At 38.5% G+C, this 18,818-nt stretch overlaps 1 protein-coding gene across 1 annotated transcript in view; it reads right to left on the bottom strand.

Annotated features, from left to right (window-relative positions):
• The window catches only part of TRAPPC9 (trafficking protein particle complex subunit 9), a 994,996-nt gene that overhangs the window by 718,605 nt on the left and 257,573 nt on the right, over positions 1 to 18,818 (bottom strand). The window contains 1 exon segment of the mRNA XM_043975265.1: positions 11,071 to 11,223. Coding sequence (XP_043831200.1) covers positions 11,071 to 11,223 — 153 coding nt within the window.

Below are 18,818 nucleotides of genomic sequence, written 5' to 3'. Positions count from 1 at the left end.
CAGCCCTGTGTCACAATTGCTGGGTTGGACAGGAACCTGTACAACACAATAAAACTAACCCAGTGCTACCACGTTCTAACTCCCAGGAATAGCTACCAATTTGCTCGGTCAAAAAACTTTTCCTTTTTGCTTCTTTGGTATGATTACCCTGTTTTTGCTTTCCAAAATCAGTTCTCTCCTCATTATCAAATTCACATAGTGTTTTATAAGTTGCAGTATGAGGTTAAAGATAAGGAACTGGTTTCAAGCAAAAAAGGGACAAGAGAGGAATAAGCATTTATTAAGAAACTACTATGCTAGGCACTGCTTAGGGCCTTACAAATATTATCTTATTTGATCCTCACAACCTGTGAGATAGGTGCTATTATTATCCCCATTTTACAGTTGAGGAAACTGAGGCAGTCAGAGGTTAAGTGACTTGCCCAAAGTCACAAAGCTAGAAACGTCTAAGGTTGGATTTGAATTCAGACCTCGAGCTCAGGTCTTTCTCACTCCCAGAATTCCATTTACTGTACCACTTTGCTGCCCCCCCCCCAAAAAAAATTTGCTTTCAAGGCCTTTTCACACATACTTCCTGTGTGACCCTGGACAAATCACTTAGCCTCTTGGCTTAAGATAATTAAGACTAATTGTAGAAAAGATGCCAACCTGTGTTAGTAAAGAAACCAACACCTCACTTGGGGGTTCCACATGTTAGCAAAATCACAGTCTAATTTCTATCCTTATATTTTGCAATTTGGATCAATAATTCTGTTTTGCAATTTGCATTATAAAATTATACAATTATAGGTATCTGGATATAACAATAGTAGGGATTTTGTGACAAAACAAATGCTTTTACTGATAAACTATATTTCATCTTATGAAAACAAAAAGGCAAAAAAGTACAAGAAAGAGTTAGACCAACTCTCAAGTATTAACTTTAGGAGATTTACTTCAGGGATTGGAAAGCAAGTGAAACATCCTGTCTATGCCCCTCAGACCACAGTGAGGTACCAGCAAACCATGTAGAGTGGTATATATCCTGCAAGCATTCTTTCCCTCATTAGACAGAGGTAGTTTTCAATTCTCTCCTGTGACAACCTAACCCATTAGTTGCAAGATGAATCACTGGCTCAGTTAGTGCGGCCAATTGAATTGCCAAAGAAACGTTTGGCTTTCAGTAACTAGAATATTGAGATTTAGGACCTGATGTGTTATAGTTGGCTGTGATTGCCTTTAAGTTGTTTCCAAAGTTCCAGGTGAATGACAAACACCTGAATTTGCATCCCAACTCTCTGGGGAGGTTCCTGGAGTTAATTTTTTTTTACCTGACTTAGAGCCAATGATCTGAGTCAGCACTCACACCTGCAAGAGAAGCTCTGGCCTCAGGGTAGCCACACTTCCACAGACCATTAAACCAGTCAGTGTTGTCAGCAATTTAGCTGAGCAAAGTCTCAGGGCTTTCTATGATCCCCAAAACTCCTGATCTCCTGCCCCAACACCACCACCATCACTACCATAACTCACAGCTGTAGAGCTGATAGTCTGGGGCTTAAGGAGCAGCTGACCTTTCCCTTAGCTAAATTGGCCTTCTGATAAATTATCATTTGTGACTCAGGAGTCTTGGAGGTGGCTTGGCCTAAATATAACACCCAGAAAAGCCTTATGGTGAATCATTAACTTTCCTTTGCAATACAAGGAAGTAGAGCCAAATAAACCACTGGGCACAACACAAACACAATGAGTAATCTGACAGCAAAGTGTTTTTTTTTAAAGCACTTGCAAGGGTTATATAAAGTAGAAGATGCTATAACTTCTAGGCAATAACAAACTTCATGAAGAAATAACGTATAAAGGTGGAAAAAAATCTGAATTTCAAAACAAAGGTCTTGAATTCAAATTTTGAATCTGTGAGACTTAGAGCAAACCATAATTCCCCTGGGTCTATATTTCCTCATCTGCAAAACAGATGGTAGGATCAGTAAATAATATAATTAAATTCACCTCACATCTCTTCCACATAAAGCACTTTTGTTGACTGAATGAATTAACTCTACTATCTACCACTAACTTTTTTTTTAACTACCTTATCAAGAAAAAAAAAATGAAAACTAAACCTGCCTTTGCCCACAAAGACCTCACAACCCATGCAGGGAGGTGTTAGAGGGAAGAGAAAGATGTTTAAATATCTCTTACTTTTAAACTGAAATGCAAAATTTAATTATCAGGCAAATAAATAAACAGAAAATCAAATTAACATAAGATTTGGAAAGCAAACTGGAAGACAAAACTTTCCTTCAAAGTCAAGAAAAGGAAGATACCTGGTAAATTTTATCCTCCTATCCTTACACCTAAACTTAACAAAACACTAAATATTGGACTTTAGAGAGCCATCATGCTAAAGCATTATTCCATATAGAAAGGAGTCGTCTATCTTGTAAAATTAAACAATGCCTTTATGAAATTCCGTAATCCTGGGAAAAGTCGTTTTTCCATTCTCTCAATAGGCTTTAGCAACAAGTATGTTTAAAAGTTATTACTAAAAGATTTGAAATTTTCCAACAGAAGTTCCACAAAACTAGATTTCTAGGTAAGCTTGCTAAATTGCTGGGAAAAGATCTGCAATTTTCTTATGAGAAATTGACTCACAGAATTATAGATGTTGGATGAGAACTCAGTAGCCATCAACTCCAACCTATACCCCCCTCAACCTCTAAATCCTTTCTGAACATATCCAACAAGCAGTCATTCCATCTTTGCTTAAAGACCTCCAATGATGAGAGAAACCAACGCCTCTCAAGGCAGCCTCTTTTTTTCCTAATTGTTAGGAAGTTTTTCCAGACATCAAGCTAAAATTGCCTCTTTGAGATCTTTACCCATTATTTCTAGTTTTCAGTTCTTGGGTCAAATAGAACAAGTCTAATTCCTCTTCCACAAGGAAGCCCTTGCTATAAATAATGCAATAATGATGTTCCTCTGGGTCTTCTTTTCTCCAGGCTAAACATCCAGTTTCTGCAAATAATCCTCAAATAGCATAAACTAAAGTCACTTTCCTTTTTACATTGTTATCCTCCAGATAGATATAGCTTCTCAGGCTCCTTCCTAATCCACATGGTCAGAACTGAACACGATACCCCAATCAAGGTCTAATTAGGAGATATCGCCTCCTTATTTTCTGAAGCTATAGTGAGTCACACCAAGCTTGTGACACAGTAGATAGAACACTGGACCTGGAATCGGTAAGACTTAAGTTCAAATTTGACCTCCAATATTTACTAGCTATGTAACCCTGAGCAAATCATTTACCTTGTATTTGCCTCAGTTTCCTCAGCTATAAAATGTGAATAATGATAGCATCTACCTCCCAGGGTTATAAGATTAAATGAGATAATATTTGTCAAAGTGTCCAGCACAGTGCCTGGCCCATAGTACGCACTGTATAAATGTTTCCATTCTCCTTCCCCACAATCCACCAAAGTCCCCAGATGTTTTTCAAGAAAAAAAAATTACTGTCTATTTTTAAACCCATTATCAAACTTTATTAAATTTCATCTTATCAGATCCAGGCCCATGTTCTAACCTGTAAAAAATACTTTGGGGCCCTGATGATCATTCAATAGGTTAATTTTCCTTCCTAGCTTTATATCATTTGCAAATTTGACACATATCACATCTAAGCTTTTATTGAACTCATTGATAAAAATGATAAACAACACAGGGCCAAACACTGATCACTGAGGACATTCACTGGAAACCTCCTTCCAAGAAACATTAAACAATTAATAATTACTCTTTGGTTCTGGTCATTTAGTGAATTCCAAATGTATCCAGCTATATTACTGTTGTATGATATGATTATGGATTTGAGTCAGATTAAACTCTGAGGATGGGGTCTGGAAGGTACCCAGCCCTGCCCCAGTATAGTTCGTTTAGAAGTTTATTACTTGTCAAATTCTCACTGTCTCCTTTAAGTTTTATTGCCAATTAACAGTATTTTTACTTCTGCTCAGTCTCCCCACTTGTCAGCTACATATTAGTTTTGTCTGCAATCCATCATGTGTCAGAACCTCAGTCCCTGTTGAGTGGGTCAGGGAGTTTGCCCACCAATTCAATACTCGGGACTCAAGAAGAAAGGACGGGGCTCGGCACAGGATGCAGCAATTGAGTTGAGACCAGATGTTAAGTGACATGTCTCTTTTTCTCAGAGCAGAATCCCCTTGGCCCTGGGGTCCCAACAATGGATTATTCTTTTCTTCCCAACATAACCGAAGATAAATTTTAACCCTGTCATCCTTCTAGAATTAACACAACTACAGAACAATGCTGAAGCACCTGAGTGACTCTTCCTGTTATTCAGGTTGAATATCTTTAGAGACAGGGGCCCGGGAGAGGGGAGTCAGTGGGAACTGTGAGATCTGAAACATCTGACTGTCACTCCCCTGTTTCCTCTTCCTTTGGTTTGACCTTGTTCCCCCTCCCCTTTTCCTCCTTGTTCCTGGAACACGTATGCATGTCTCCATACATTGATCACAAGCTGAACACGCATCCTGGGTGAGACAGGATTGGATGTTAGATTGTGAGCTCGAACCTAGTGTGCGTGGGGACTTCCCCTCTGACCAACATTCCTATATAAGGTTAAAGCATGTATTAGCTGGCGCAGTTCAGGTATTGAGCTTGCCCATTCCCATGGGAATGTAATAAATCTGTCTCTGCTTGACTTGGTGGTCTCTTCGAGTTATTTGGGTAAACTGAGGAAGTTTGCTCCATACACTGTCTAGCCCATATCTCTCCATCTTTTCTATAATAAGAGCATGAGAAACTTAGAAACTTCATCAAATGTATTTCTAAAATATATCTAAACTAAATTTAGATCATTCCCCTAATCTATTAGTTTAGTACCCTTGTAAAAAAAAAAAAAAAGGAAATGCTAACACTATCTACTTCACCTAAGTTTTCCTGGGCTCGGATATGATATATATGCATATAAATGCATATAAACATATACCTATGTATGTATATTTCTGTCATCATCATCATTTTAAAAAGGAAATTATCATGAAAAAGAGGGACAACTCTGGTGAAAGGAAAGAAGAGGAATTTTCTGAATAGATTAATGTTGATACAAACCAACTCACCAATCAATTTTGATTTTTAAAAGGCATGAAACAAAAGGCAACTATGTTCCTGATGAAGCCATGCTGGCTCTCTGTGATCACCACTTTCTTGTCCATATGTTAGATAACCATCTTGTTCTCAACATTCTAAAACGTTCCTGAGATTTGGAGTCAAACTCACTGTCCTATGTTGTGTGGGTTCCATTCTCTTCCCTATTTTGAACTTGTACAATATTTGCCCATATCCAATACTACACTGCCTCTTCAGTTCTCCAAGACCTAAGATTAGGAATAGGAGATCTGTGATATTATCTATTAATTCATTATGCAAAGATGCTGTCCCTTTGTGTGAGATGACTTGAACTGAGAAGAGCTGAGGATCTCTTCATCTCTCCTCACTTGTCTTGGGTGTCAGCCACTTTTGTGTTGTCCTTTTCAGGTCAAAGATCACTCTTCTTGGCAGGGAAAATAAAATGAAAAAAGAGCTCAGTGGTTTTCCCCTGTCTTTGTGATCAGTTATCACTGAGCAATCCACCACAAGTTCCATTCCATTTCTCCTCCTCCTTTTCTTCCTTTTTGTTAACCATATCTATCCTCAGTAGTCCAAGCTCATTCTGAGACATTATGATTCTTACAATATCATGCCATGTGTTTCTATTCATCCTGTTAGTTGCCCTCGCTGGCATGCCTTTTAAAAATCTAAATTGGCTGGTGAGTTGGTTTTTATCAACATCGATCTATTAAGAAAATTCCTTCTTCTGTTCTACCAGAATCATCCCTCTTTTTCATTCCTTTGCAAGAGCTTTCCATCCCTCCTGGGATAACTGCTTTAAATGACCACTTTTAATGATGATGATGGTAATGATAATATTTAGATAGGTGTAAACACACATATGTGTGTGTAGTGTGTATAAAATCATATCTGAGTCTAAGAAAAACCCTGTGAAGTAATAATTACAGGTATCATTATCCCTTATTTTACAAGTTAGGAAACTTAAGACTTAGGTAAATTGACTTTCTCACGGTCATACTCAATGGCATAGCAAAATATTAATGAGAGCAACTCCCTTGGGATGCATAACAGATTGACTAGAAAACATCAATGATTCTCCATTGCCAATGAGAGTTTTTAAGGAATTGGTATGGTATAATCCAATCACTCACTGGGGGGGCCTGCTTACATGAAGGGAACATATGGTGGAGGCTTCTCTTTTTTTATCATATTTGCTTTAAGTAGAAAGGGTATTTGTAGAACCTTGCCAAACTATAATAACCATCTTTACATGAATAAATCCTACTATGCCTAGAATAGCCTTCTTCCCACAGCCCCGTCTTGGCCTGCTGACACCCTATCTATCCATCAAGCCCCAACTACAATGCCATCTTCATCATGAAGGCTTCTCTGCCTCCCCAACTATGTGAGTCCTTTCTCATCTTAAAAGTATTTTATATTCCTCTTATGTACTTATATTCCAATTCGTATTGCAATTATCACTGTTCCTGTCCTATTTTTCTCTCTAGATTATAAACTCCTTAAAGCTAAAAGCCACGCCTTATTTACCTTTGTATATACCACTGCCTAGCCCAATGTACTACACCTACTAAATAATAAGTATTTGTTTCAATAAAGATTTGCTATTGAACAACTGACCTAATGTTGAACACTTCTATATTTATATTCTGCATCACAAAGTTTATCAGATGATGATAAGACAATGCAGGAAGAATTGACGGATCACCTAATTCTACTCCCTTATTGTACAGAAGAGGAAACAGAGGCCTAGAGAGAGAAAATTACTTAGCCAATATCACACAGGTAAGTGACAGTGCTAGTATGTAACACAATCTTTTGACTACAAACTCTCTATTCTTTATTCTATGTAATGCTGTCTTCCCAAACTGACCTGAACCCTTAAAGTAAACCCAAAAGGCCTAGTTAAACTAATTTAGATTTTTTTGATCCACTATCAGTGTAGGATATTGAATTAACGATCACATATATATATGTTAATTACATACGTGCTACTGATACCAGAAACCTGAGGCATGGAATGCTTTCCATCTATAAGCTGTTTGGCAACCATCATCCTAAAGTTATTCAATATCCTGGATTTTGGAAGATAGAAGTGATAGAGTTCTTGGGCTGATACACCCAACTCCAGACTGTGCCTCCAAAACCCACAATTAAATTGGCATGTAGCCACTAACATGGTGAAATATCATCTGTAAGACAGAAAACAAACTAGTCAGTGAGATTTCTGTCTCCCAGAATTCCAAACTGCCTCCTTAAGACTAAAAATACAACACAGATGGCCAGAATCAGAAGCCACCATCATCTTTTCCTCCTTTTCTCACATCCAAACCTTCCCAGTTGGAAGACCATTTGTCAAGACCTACCACCTGGGAGAGCAACTAATCAAGCATTCCCAGGACAGGTGTCAGTGCTATTTATTCCAAACACCCCCTCTATACATAACTTCCTCACCCTCCCCAAACTCTTAGTAACCTTCTGTCTGTTGACACGAAACCTTATTCAAATATAGCATAGTAAAGGAGTTTACAAACGGGGAGGGGGGGGGGTAATATTTTTCAAATGCTTTTAAAAGGCTTGTTTAAGGTTCCAAAATAATGTTAGGTTTCTTTGATTGTTCTAGGTTTTAATATATTCAGCAAAAAAAAATTTTCCCTTTAATTCTGTTAGAAATATTTAAGAACACTATTAGGTCAATATTAAATGTGATATATACAAAATTTGGAAGTCATAGAAATTATGTGATTTGTAGAATCCTAGAATCTCAACATAGGAAAGGATTAAAAGATAATCAAGTCTACAATCCACAGTATCAATTATGGATATGACATCTCAAAAAGTGGTCATCCAGACTCTGGATGATAGGGAAGTCACACTATCACAAGAAGGCTCATTTTGTTTCTGAGAAGTTCTAATGATTTGTACATGTTTTTATTTATTGAACTTTTTTTTGGAAGACAAAAAGTACACAAGAAAAGTGCTTCCATTTTTGAGTTATCTTTCAGGAAACCCAGCAAGTAATTCATGATCACTAGTTTTAGTAAATAATTCATTTCAGGGTTAGGGTTAGGGATCACACTTATCAGGAATAAGATGTCTGTCTTCAACTACTTGTAAGTCTATTGAGTGAAAACTGGATTAAATTTGTTGTTCTATGCCCCAAAGTGCAAAACTAGGAGTTAAAAAAAAAAACAACTAAGAGTGCTTTTTTCAACTAGGGTAGAGGTTGCAAAAAAGTAGATTTTGGCTTGATTCAAGGAAAAACTGCCTAATAATTAGGCCTGTCCAGAAATGGAATGCGTTGGGGCAGCTAGGTGGCACAGTGGATAGAGTGCCAGCCCTGGATTCAGGAGGACCTGAGTTCAAATCCGGCCTCAGACACTTGACACACTTACTAGCTGTGTGACCCTGGGCAAGTCACTTAACCCCAATTGCCTCACCAAGGGAAAAAAAATGGAATGGGTTGCCTAATGAGACCTCAAAGCTGGAAGTACTCAAGTAGAGCCTCCATGACCACTTGCCAGGGATCCTCACAGATATAGGTTTCAGTTAGGAGTTAGTCCAGATTCCCTCATTCTTTTCCAGGTTGTACTCCTGACTCTACTGAATTTCTCTAAAAAGATGCTAGGAAATTTCACTCTCAAAATTCATTCCACCCCTGGACTTCCTAAGAGGGATATACCCACCACTCCCATTTCCCCCTCCCTCTAATTGTCTGGTTCCTCTAAGAACCTCCCTTTTAAGGACCAGGTCCAAGCTACACTCCTGAATCTCTGGACTTTCTCTACAATACCCCCCATGCCTGTTATCCCCAAGCTGGGCAGCTCCCCTTTGATGTGCTTTCTACCACTGGAATGGAAGGTAGGCAAGGGCAGAGGCTGTCTTTCTATCTGCTTAGCAGAGTGTCTGGCACAAAGTAGAAGATGAAGACAAAGAAGAAGAAAGAGGAAGAGGAGGAGGAGGAGAAATCATACACACACAGAAGCTACAGATAAGATAAACAGGAATAATTAACAGAAGGACAGCACTAGAATTAAGAGGGGTTAGAAAAGGCTTCCTGTAGAGGGTGGGATTTTAGTTGGAACTTGAAGCCAGGGAGGTCACTCTGCAGAGTTGAGGAAGGAAAGGACTCCAGGCGTGAAGCACAGCCAGAGAAGATGCCCTGAGCTGCGATGGAGGGTCTCATTTATGAAACAGCCAGGAAGCTGAAGAATATGTGGTGGCAAGCAAGGTTTAAGAAGACTGGAAAGAAAGGAGGAGACTAGGTTATGAAGAACTCTGTACGCCAAAGGATTTTGTATTTGATCCTGGAGATGATAGGGAACCACTGAGTTTATTGGGGAGGGCGGGGTGACCTAGTCAGACTGGGAAGCAATGGGGCTATCCACTTTTCACCCTCAAAGGATAAAATTATTTTGAGCTGTAGAAGATGTTAAAGACGATCTCTCATCCAACTTCATTTTGCAGAACTGAGGCCCACAGAAGTAATTTCCAAAGAAAGTGGTATAGATAGAATTAAAATTAATATCCTCTTACTTAAATTTTTTATTTAAAAATTTTTTTTTATTAATTTTTTTTAAAAATTAAGACTAGATGTTCTTTCTATAATAACACTAAACAGACCTGAGTTTGGGTTTGTCTCTGTCACATACTAGCCATATGACAGTGGGCAAGTAACTTATCCTTTCTAAGCTTCGGTTGAATCATCTTTACAATGGAAAAATATACTCAAAAATCATAGGATCAAAGATCTAGAGCTGGATGGATTTCAGAGATAACCTAATCCAAGCTCCTCATTTTATACATGAGGAACCTGAAGCCCAGAAGGGATAACTAACTTGCCCCAGGGCATATAGGTAGCATGAAGCAACTAGAATTTAAGCCCAGGTCCTCTGGCTCCAGTATTCTATGCTAACTTTACTACTTATTCAACAGGGTTATGCAGAAAGTGATTCATAATCCTTAAGGCACTACATGAATATGATTTATTAGTAGTATGTCATTGTTTATGGCGATGAACAACCCCATAGAAAAGAGGCATTTGTTTTCCACTTATTTTTTTCTGTATAAATAATCAAATGAAATGATTATGGACCTGTAATGATAAGGGACTTGATGTAATCAGTAAAATATCCTCTGCAGATGATAGCATCCAGAGAACAAGACCATCTTCAAGGAAGCTCTCTTTGCCTTAGACTCTGTGCTGGGCCTCCTCCATGACAGAGACAAATACTTTTGGTGAGCATACATGTCCCTGCCTTAATCTTTGCCTGATAATAATAATCAAAGGGTCACTGAACAAAGTTACTGCTACTACTTCATCTTTTAAGGCATTTTGTATGATTCTGACATGCCAAAAGACAACCTATAGAGCTTGTCCATAACTATGTATCTCTGGGACAGACATTGTACATGGACAATCCACAGGACTCTAGATTCAATAGAAAGATGAGGAAAACAGACTAGGAAATGGGACCATTCCTGTAATAACTCCAAGATTCACTTTGGAACAAATGCCCATTTTTTAAACAACAGTATTCTTCTACTGATGGCATAAGACTCACCCAAAGGACAATGGAGAGCAGTCTAGTGAGCTTTGTCAGGTTACAACAAACTACAAATCAGGAGTTTGGAGGGGCAATGAGGTGAAAGATATCAGAGAAATGTGCGACCAGAAAAAAAGAAAAAGAAGATGGTCTAGTTACATGGCAAGAACCAGAAACTACTGGTGGACGGTCTCTGTCCCTCAGGCGTATGTTCCTCTTGGTATCCCTGTACTATGAAGAGAATTGGAAGAAGGCCCCCTGCATGTTGATTGACTCCCTTCCTGTGATAATTTCTGTCTTTGCACGGTGTCTATCACAGCGACTACCAGCATAACAGACATTTAATAAATGCTTATGAATTGAACCGAACGAAATAAAATGAGAAAAGGAGACTTACCATCATTGAGATCTTGCAGGAGATTCTCCTGACAGGAGAAATCCAATTTCACTTTGATATTTACAGTGAACGTTGCTGTCTTTCCTGGTTGTAAGGGAAACTGAGCAAGTGTTTCTTCAAGTTTCCAACTCAAAAAGTCACCATACAGCTTTTCTAGAAAAGCAAAGTACACATGATCATTTTAGGGAGGAAATGTGTCAATGTTTAACAATGACCAAGTAAAATGAAAGACATTTTATGCACAGGGAAGTCCAACTCAATTTAACAATCATTTATTAAGCATTGTATATTTTTTAGGCACTATGCTGGGCACTAGAGATACAGAGATGAAACATAATGTAGAGTCCCTGCTCTTAATGAACTTATGATCACTTAGGAGGAATTGGAAGAAAAATTAAAATATGATAGTCCCAAGTGCTTGGAAAAGGGTGATAATATCCACAAGAACTTAGGAGAGAACTAGGACCAAAAGGAGACATTAAAGGGAAGCAAACATATAATCTAAGAAAAAAGGGGGGTATTTGATAATGAAATGAACTACCTCTGGATGTAATAAGTCATCCCTGGAAGGCTTCAAGCAGATGCTAGAAAAAATAAGACGTAAGGGGGAGAATGAAAGATGTCCAAGTATTTGAAGGGATATCAACTAGAAGAGGGGTTTGAATTTTCCCATTGTCACCCACAGGTCAGAACTAGGAGTAATGGATAAAAGCTAAAAAGAGGTAAATTTAAGGCTTAAAGGAAGAGGCTTCCTAACAAAGAGTCATTCAAAAATGGAATGGACTGCCTCGGGAGGAAGTGGATTCTTCCTCATTGGAAGTTTCCAAGAAAGAGTCGTATAACCAACTCCATGTTTGGGTACATTTTTGGAAGGGATTCTTGTTGGGTTAAACTGAATGGCCACTGAAGTCCCTTTTTTTTTTTTTTTTTGGTGAGGCAATTGGGGTTAAGTGACTTGCCCAGAGTCACACAGCTAGTAAGTGTTAAGTGTCTGAACTCAGATTTGAACTCAGGTCCTCCTGAATCCAGGGCCAGTGCTCTACCCACTGCACCACCTAGCTGCCCCTGAAGTCCCTTTTAACTCACCCAAAGGACAATGGAGAGCAGTCAAAATCCTGTGATTCTATAACTCCTCTAAAATATTGTGGAAGAAATTAATATTCCTATATGAGATTGTAGGAACAACATCTAAGATACGTTCCAATTCTCAGATGCTATGATTCTTATGAATGGAATAAGCTGCCTTGTCTGTAACTCGAAGTCTTCAAGGCTGAGATATAGGCTTCAAGTAAGAAAAAGATTTCAAACAAATATATCCAAAACAGAAATGGGCTGCTTCTGGATGTAGTGAATTCCCCCTTGGTGGAGGTCTTCAAGGAGAGTCTGGATGACCACTTTCAATGTGTTGGCTAGTTTACTCAAACTGTTTCTCTTCCCCTCTCCCTCTTGCTCTCCCTCTCCTTATTCCTCATTCTCTGTAATGAGAGATGCCTCTTTGGGAGGCAGAGGGGGAAATAAAATGCAAAAGGTATAAACATTTTTAAAGGCAGGTCAGCATGTGAGTTGGGGTTTGAAGCATAACTGAGCTTCTAAAATTAAGATTCTAACTCAAGGAATAAAAAGGAAGTTATTTCATTCATTCATTTCCTCAACATTTATGAAGCACCTATGAGCACCATGATAAATGCTTGGAAAGACATACAATTTAAATAAAATGTGGTTCCAGCACACAAACAACCATGCTACAAATCATTTCATAGAAATCTAAGAAAGACGCAAACACGGTGTTACTTGAACTCCAAGAAAAGGTATGTCTTTACCAAATGGGGAGGGGGATGGGAAGAAGAGAACAGAAACTCATAGAAGGAGGAGGTAAGTGATAGAAATTCAATAAAGTGGAGAAGGGTATTCCAGGAATAGAGAACAGCCTGAGCAATGAAATGGAGGTGGGAGTCAATCAACAATAATACAAATACTTGCTGTGCTAAGGGCTGGGGTTCAAAGAAAAAGTGAAAAAAGTCCATGGCCTCAAAAAGCTTACATTCCAAGAGGGGAGACAGCACGGACATGAATAAACATATGCAAGATAGCTACAGAGTACATACTAGATAACCTTAAAGGAGAAGATATCAAGAGATGGGCAAACCAGGAAAGGCCCCCTACAGAAGGTGATCCTTGAGTTAAGTCTTGAAGGAAGGTAAGGAACCTAAGAGGCAGAGCTGGGAAAGGACAGCACTATCTTCAGTCAATTATTAAGCATTTACTTAATAGTGGGAAGTATGTTAGGCACCAGGGATACAAAGAAAGGCAAATATACTGTTAAGAGTCCTCGAGGAGGTCACCTTATGATGGGCACATGTAAATAACTAAGTACATCCAAGATCCAGAAGGAATCAGAAGGATCAGATGGGAAATGACAGTCGCTGAGGGAGTCAGGAAACACCTCCTACAGAAAGTGGCACCTGAGCCGAGTCTTAAAAAAAGCCAGCAAAGTTAACAGGTGGTGGTAAAGATGGAGAACACTGCAAGCATGGAGGACAATCAGAGTAAAGGCACAGATATGGGAGCTGGTGAAGCAGCAGCACGGGTAGAATCCAACAGCAGAGGTCCTCCCCTCCAGGCACGAAAGCCTCTTAGGCTTCTGGGTCTGCAGAACGGAGGAGGGAGCAGCTGCACTAGGAACCCCAGAAGGGAGGAGGCAGTCTGAAAATGGTCCATTAACCTTATGTGAGAACTGAGATAGCTAGTTCATAGAGTATATCAAAGGGAACAAATACAAGAAGACCATAAAAGCATGAAAGAATTAGATTGGGAAGAGCTTTCAAGGCCAAACAGGGGACTTTGTATCTGCTCTTAGAAGCAACAGGAAACAATGGAGTAACATGATCAGACTTGTGATTTAGAAAAATCACTTTGTCACCTAGCTGTGTTGAGGACAGATTAGAGTGAAGAAAGGACAATTCAACGGCTATTCCAATCGTCAGAGCAAGAGGCCATGAAGGGCAACCATGTAAATAGAGGGAATTAGAAGGATGTAAGAGACGGTGGTGATGAATAAACAAGATTTGGTAACTAATTGGATAGGTGAAGGAGAACAAGTTGCTGAGGAAAGTTCTGAGGTTGCTAACTTGGGTCCTCAGAATAATAGTAGTGCCTTCAACAGAAATAAGGAAGTCTAGAAGAGAAGTGCATTTGAGGGAAAATTAATTCTATTTTTAACATGTTTAATTTGAAATGTCTACAAGGTAGTCCAGTCTGAAATATAGAATAGGCAGGTTGTGATGCCGGACTAGAGATCAGGAGACTGTAGAGATATATGGACAAGGGAGTCACCTGCAGAGAGATCACAACTGAACCTATGTAAACTGACAAGGTCACCAAAAGAGTGTAGGAAGGGAAAAAAAGTGGGCCTAGAACAGAATCCTGTGATGCTTGGGCAGGGGTGCATGGATAAATATCCATAGAAGGAAATTGAGGAAGAGCAATAAGAAATGTAAGAGAGAAACGAAGAGAGAGGAGTCAGAAAAGAGGAAAGAGTGTCCCTGAGTAAAGGATGTTCAAGTGTCAAATAAGGCAAAAAAAGATAAGGACCGAGAAAAGGTTACCAGCTTTTACAATTAAATCATCTTTGGTAACTTTGGAGAAAGCAGTATCAGCTGACTGAGGAAGTAAGAAGCCAGATAATGATAGGTTGAGGAATAAGTAAGAGAAGTATAGGCATCAACTGTAAACAACTTTTGCTGGCTTTGAAAAATAGCATCAATCCTGCCATATAGCTGGTGCTTAAACTCTTGGTTGATAGACTGACAATACCTTAAGGAGAAAGTTCAGTCGAGCTCAGGTTTTTTGAGGCTGGAAGAGATCTGGACATGTTTTTAGACAATAAGAAATGAAACAGTCAATATGGAGGGACTAAAAATTAGAGGGGAAGCAATGAAGTGATTGTAAGAGAATCTGGCAGAGAAAATGAGAGGGAATGAATACATGTAGAAAGGTTGGTCTTGATGAGGAGAGAGGCCACCTCTTTATCCAACTAGAGTAAAAGAGAGAATCCTAATATGACAATTTCCTAACCCCTTGTGCTAGTTACTCTGATCCAAGCAGGCTCCAGTTTGTCAACTTCATTCAAACTGTGACCCCTAGAACACAACACAATACTAAGTATGGTCTGGCCAGGACAGAGCACAGTACGACTAGTTTTTCCCAAAATATGGACTATATATCTCAGTTAACAAAGTTTGTATTTCCTTTTTTTTTTTTTTTAATTATCCTTATCACACTGCTGGTTCACATCATGCTTCTTGGCAACCAAAGTCCTTAGATCTTTTTCACATGGACTTTGATTAAGCTAGGCCTCAACAATCTCACACTCAAGCAACTAATTTTTCAAATTCATATTTTAGTGCGATAATGATTAATTCAAATGCATATAGTGCTTTACAGCTTTAAAAGTATTCTGCCTTGAATATATAAACTCCTTGAGGGTCAGGATTGTGTCATTTCTTGAACTTGTATCCACAGCAACTAGCACAGTACCTGGAACATAGTAGGTGCTTGCCAAATACTAACAAGTATTTACCCATCCACCCCATGAGATAAGTTTGTAATGATTGTTAAACCTATTTTGTAGGTGAAAAAATTGAGGTCTAGAGAAGTTATGTCATTTTCCCAAGGTCACACAGCTGGAAATTGTCAGAGAAAATTCAAATCCAAGTCTCCTAAGACCATCTTCTTTTGACCACACCATGTTGCCTCTCTGGGTTTATACATGCAGTTAAATGTGTTATACTTTATCATATGCAGGTATTCTATTTATCTGGTTACATTTTGAGGAAGGTAGAGGCTAAATCTTTTCTATAATCATTTACTACAGGCACTCAGCATCACTAACTACTTCCAAAATTGTATATTGGGAACACTGGTCTTAAAGCCAAAGATCTTGGTTCAAATCCAAAGCTCTGCTAAACTATGCCTAATTATGGACAAATTACTTCACATATCTCAGACTCAGTTTCTTGTTCTGTAAATAGAGGATGATAAAACTTGCATCTTCCAGCTCTAAGGGTTATAAAAATGATTTGTAAAACTCAAAGCGCATTAGATATGGAAAGAATTACATTCTCATATATTTGCCAATTTAACAGTAAAAGTTCTGATCATGTAACATTACCTTTAATCTACTATCCAATTACCAAAAAGTTAATGCAAGATTGAGATAAATAGATGCCAGACTACATGAACTCAGGACATAAAAATGTTTGGACAATCATCCCTGGGAGTTCTGCCTTCCCCAGAAACTGTGGAAGTACATACTGAGCTTGGTTTTTCTGTACTACCTATCCATCTGTTAGGTTAAAGCTAATCAAGCCTTATCATGAGACACTGATGCCAAGAGCAGCAGGCTTAAACCAGGGCACAGCAACGGTCCCCTCTGACACAAGACTCTACCCGCTGAGGTATTTCTGCTAAACTGCCACTGTGATTGCTTGTACTTAATAAAAGGTATTTGGTCATTCTTGAATGATTTTCCTCTATCCATATATACATGCCCATGGACTAACAAGAAGTTGGGAGATAAAGAGGGATATTAAAGAGAGAGATAAAACTTTTAGGAATTTCTCCAACTGCCAACAAGAAACATCATACATGATGACATCAGTTGTAAGGAACTATTAAATACAGTAGTAGGTAGAGCAACAGACAAGTGATTCAGGAGGACATGAGTTCTGCTGCTAACAATTTATGTGTTTTAAGAAAGTCATTTAACTCCTGTTGGCCTTGGTTTTCCCATCAGTAAAATGAAGGGGTTGGATTGAATAATAACTAAGGTCCATTTCAAAATCAAAATGGTTCATATCAGTAAGAACTCACATTTTGCAAAGTGCTTTGCAAACCTTAAACTGTTTTCCTCACAAAACTGTTAGGGATTGCAAGTATAATCCCCAGAGGCAGTTAAGTGACTCAGAGCTCTGTGCCTGCAGTCAGGAAAACCTGAGTTTAAATCTAGCCTCAGACACTCAGTGGCCCTGGGCAAGTCACATAGCCTCTGTTTTTGCCTCAGTTTCCTCAATCACAAAATGGAAATAATAAGGGCACCTACCTTCCAGGGTTCTTATGAGGAAGAGATGAGGTAATATTTGTAAAGGGATTCACACAGTGCCTGGCACATAGTAGGTGCTTAATAAATTCTTATTTCTTTCCTTTACATTTGACAGAGAAGAAAGTTGAGGCACAGAGAGGTTAAGTGACTTGTCTTTGTTAGAGGTAGATTTGAACCCACTTCTCTCCCAACTCCAAATATGGAAAAGGCTATCCAGTATACTACTTTTCTTCCTATCCCATGTTCACAAGTAGCAAATTTTATTACATTTTTTGATATTACACAGAACAATAACAGTTATAATAATAATAATAACTATAATTTCCATTCCCAATGTTATCATTCTAATTTTTTAAAAATTTTCTCAGAGGTACATCCACTAGAATGTTCCAATGGCTATGAACCAGTGTACATTCTACTTTAAGAAATTTGGTCTTTACTATTAAAGATTTTTTTTTTTAATTTTATATAAAGGTTCTAAGATGGAAAATACCTGGTATAAAGTATATATAAATATTCACTGTGATAGGTCTTCTCACTGATTTGCCATACTTTGATCTTCTCCTAGCCTTTGAAAATGTTAAGTCAGTTTAATAAAATCCAAAAAAAAATAATTAAGTGGCTACCATGTGCAAAGTATTTATTTAAAATAAACTCATGACCATAACAATCTTAAGAGAACTGATATCCACTGAAAGGAAAACTGAGAGCTGAATAGAAACATATCATAAGGAATATACATATTTTAGAATATCTCTGCTTCAACACTCCTGTGAGTCATCTCACATGCTCCCTAAGATAACAGGGAGAACACCAGGTTGGCACATAAGGCAATACAGGAGGTGGGCAGGATTTGGGAATCACATCCTAGGGATAACAACCTCTGCTTAAGTCAGTCAACAAATGCTAAGCACCTATTTAATGCAAGAAACTGAAAGGCACCTCTTCAACTACCAGATTTATATCTAGTACAGATAGGACTCACCTAGCAAATCCAGACCACTCTGACTTCAAATGAGGCACAATACAGGATCATAGGACTGAGAGGTAGAGGGTACTATAGAGATGGCAGAGTCCAGCCCTCTCATTTGCAGAAGAGGAAGTTGAGGTCCCAAAATATTGAGAAACTTGCCATCATCATACAGCTTCATAAGTGGGAGAGCTAGAATTTGAATCAGGCCTTTTTTTCCTTCTTCTTCTTCTTCTTCTTTTTTTTAATTTTTTTTTTGAAAGGGCAGTGAGGATTAAGTGACTTGCCCAGGGTCATGCAGCCCATAAATGTCAATTGTCTGAGGCTGGATTTGAACTCAGGTCCTCCTGAATCCAGGGCCAGTACTTTATCCACTGCACCACCTAGCTGCCCCCTGAATCAGGTCTTTTGACCTCAAATCCAGCACTCTTTGTTCTACAGATGACTTAAAAACAAAAGAACCAACATCAAAGAGTCTAATTTCAGCAATGTTCCTGTCTGTTTAAATTGTTTTTCATTTCAAAAAAGAAGTGTTTCAACTGTGAGATCAACTATATTTAAATGAACTATTAGATGTTCTCCAGGATTGACTAGTGCCTGCTACTACTGAATGATGCCCCAAGCTAAATCAGCCTTGAACAAATAGATTCAGACAGCAGTTATTTTTTAATGAAGGAT

The sequence above is a fragment of the Dromiciops gliroides genome, chromosome 1, assembly GCF_019393635.1.
Source record: "Dromiciops gliroides isolate mDroGli1 chromosome 1, mDroGli1.pri, whole genome shotgun sequence".
NCBI lineage: Eukaryota > Metazoa > Chordata > Mammalia > Microbiotheria > Microbiotheriidae > Dromiciops > Dromiciops gliroides.
Note: the sequence above shows the minus strand (reverse complement) of the source record. Positions and strands in the feature narration are given on the sequence as shown.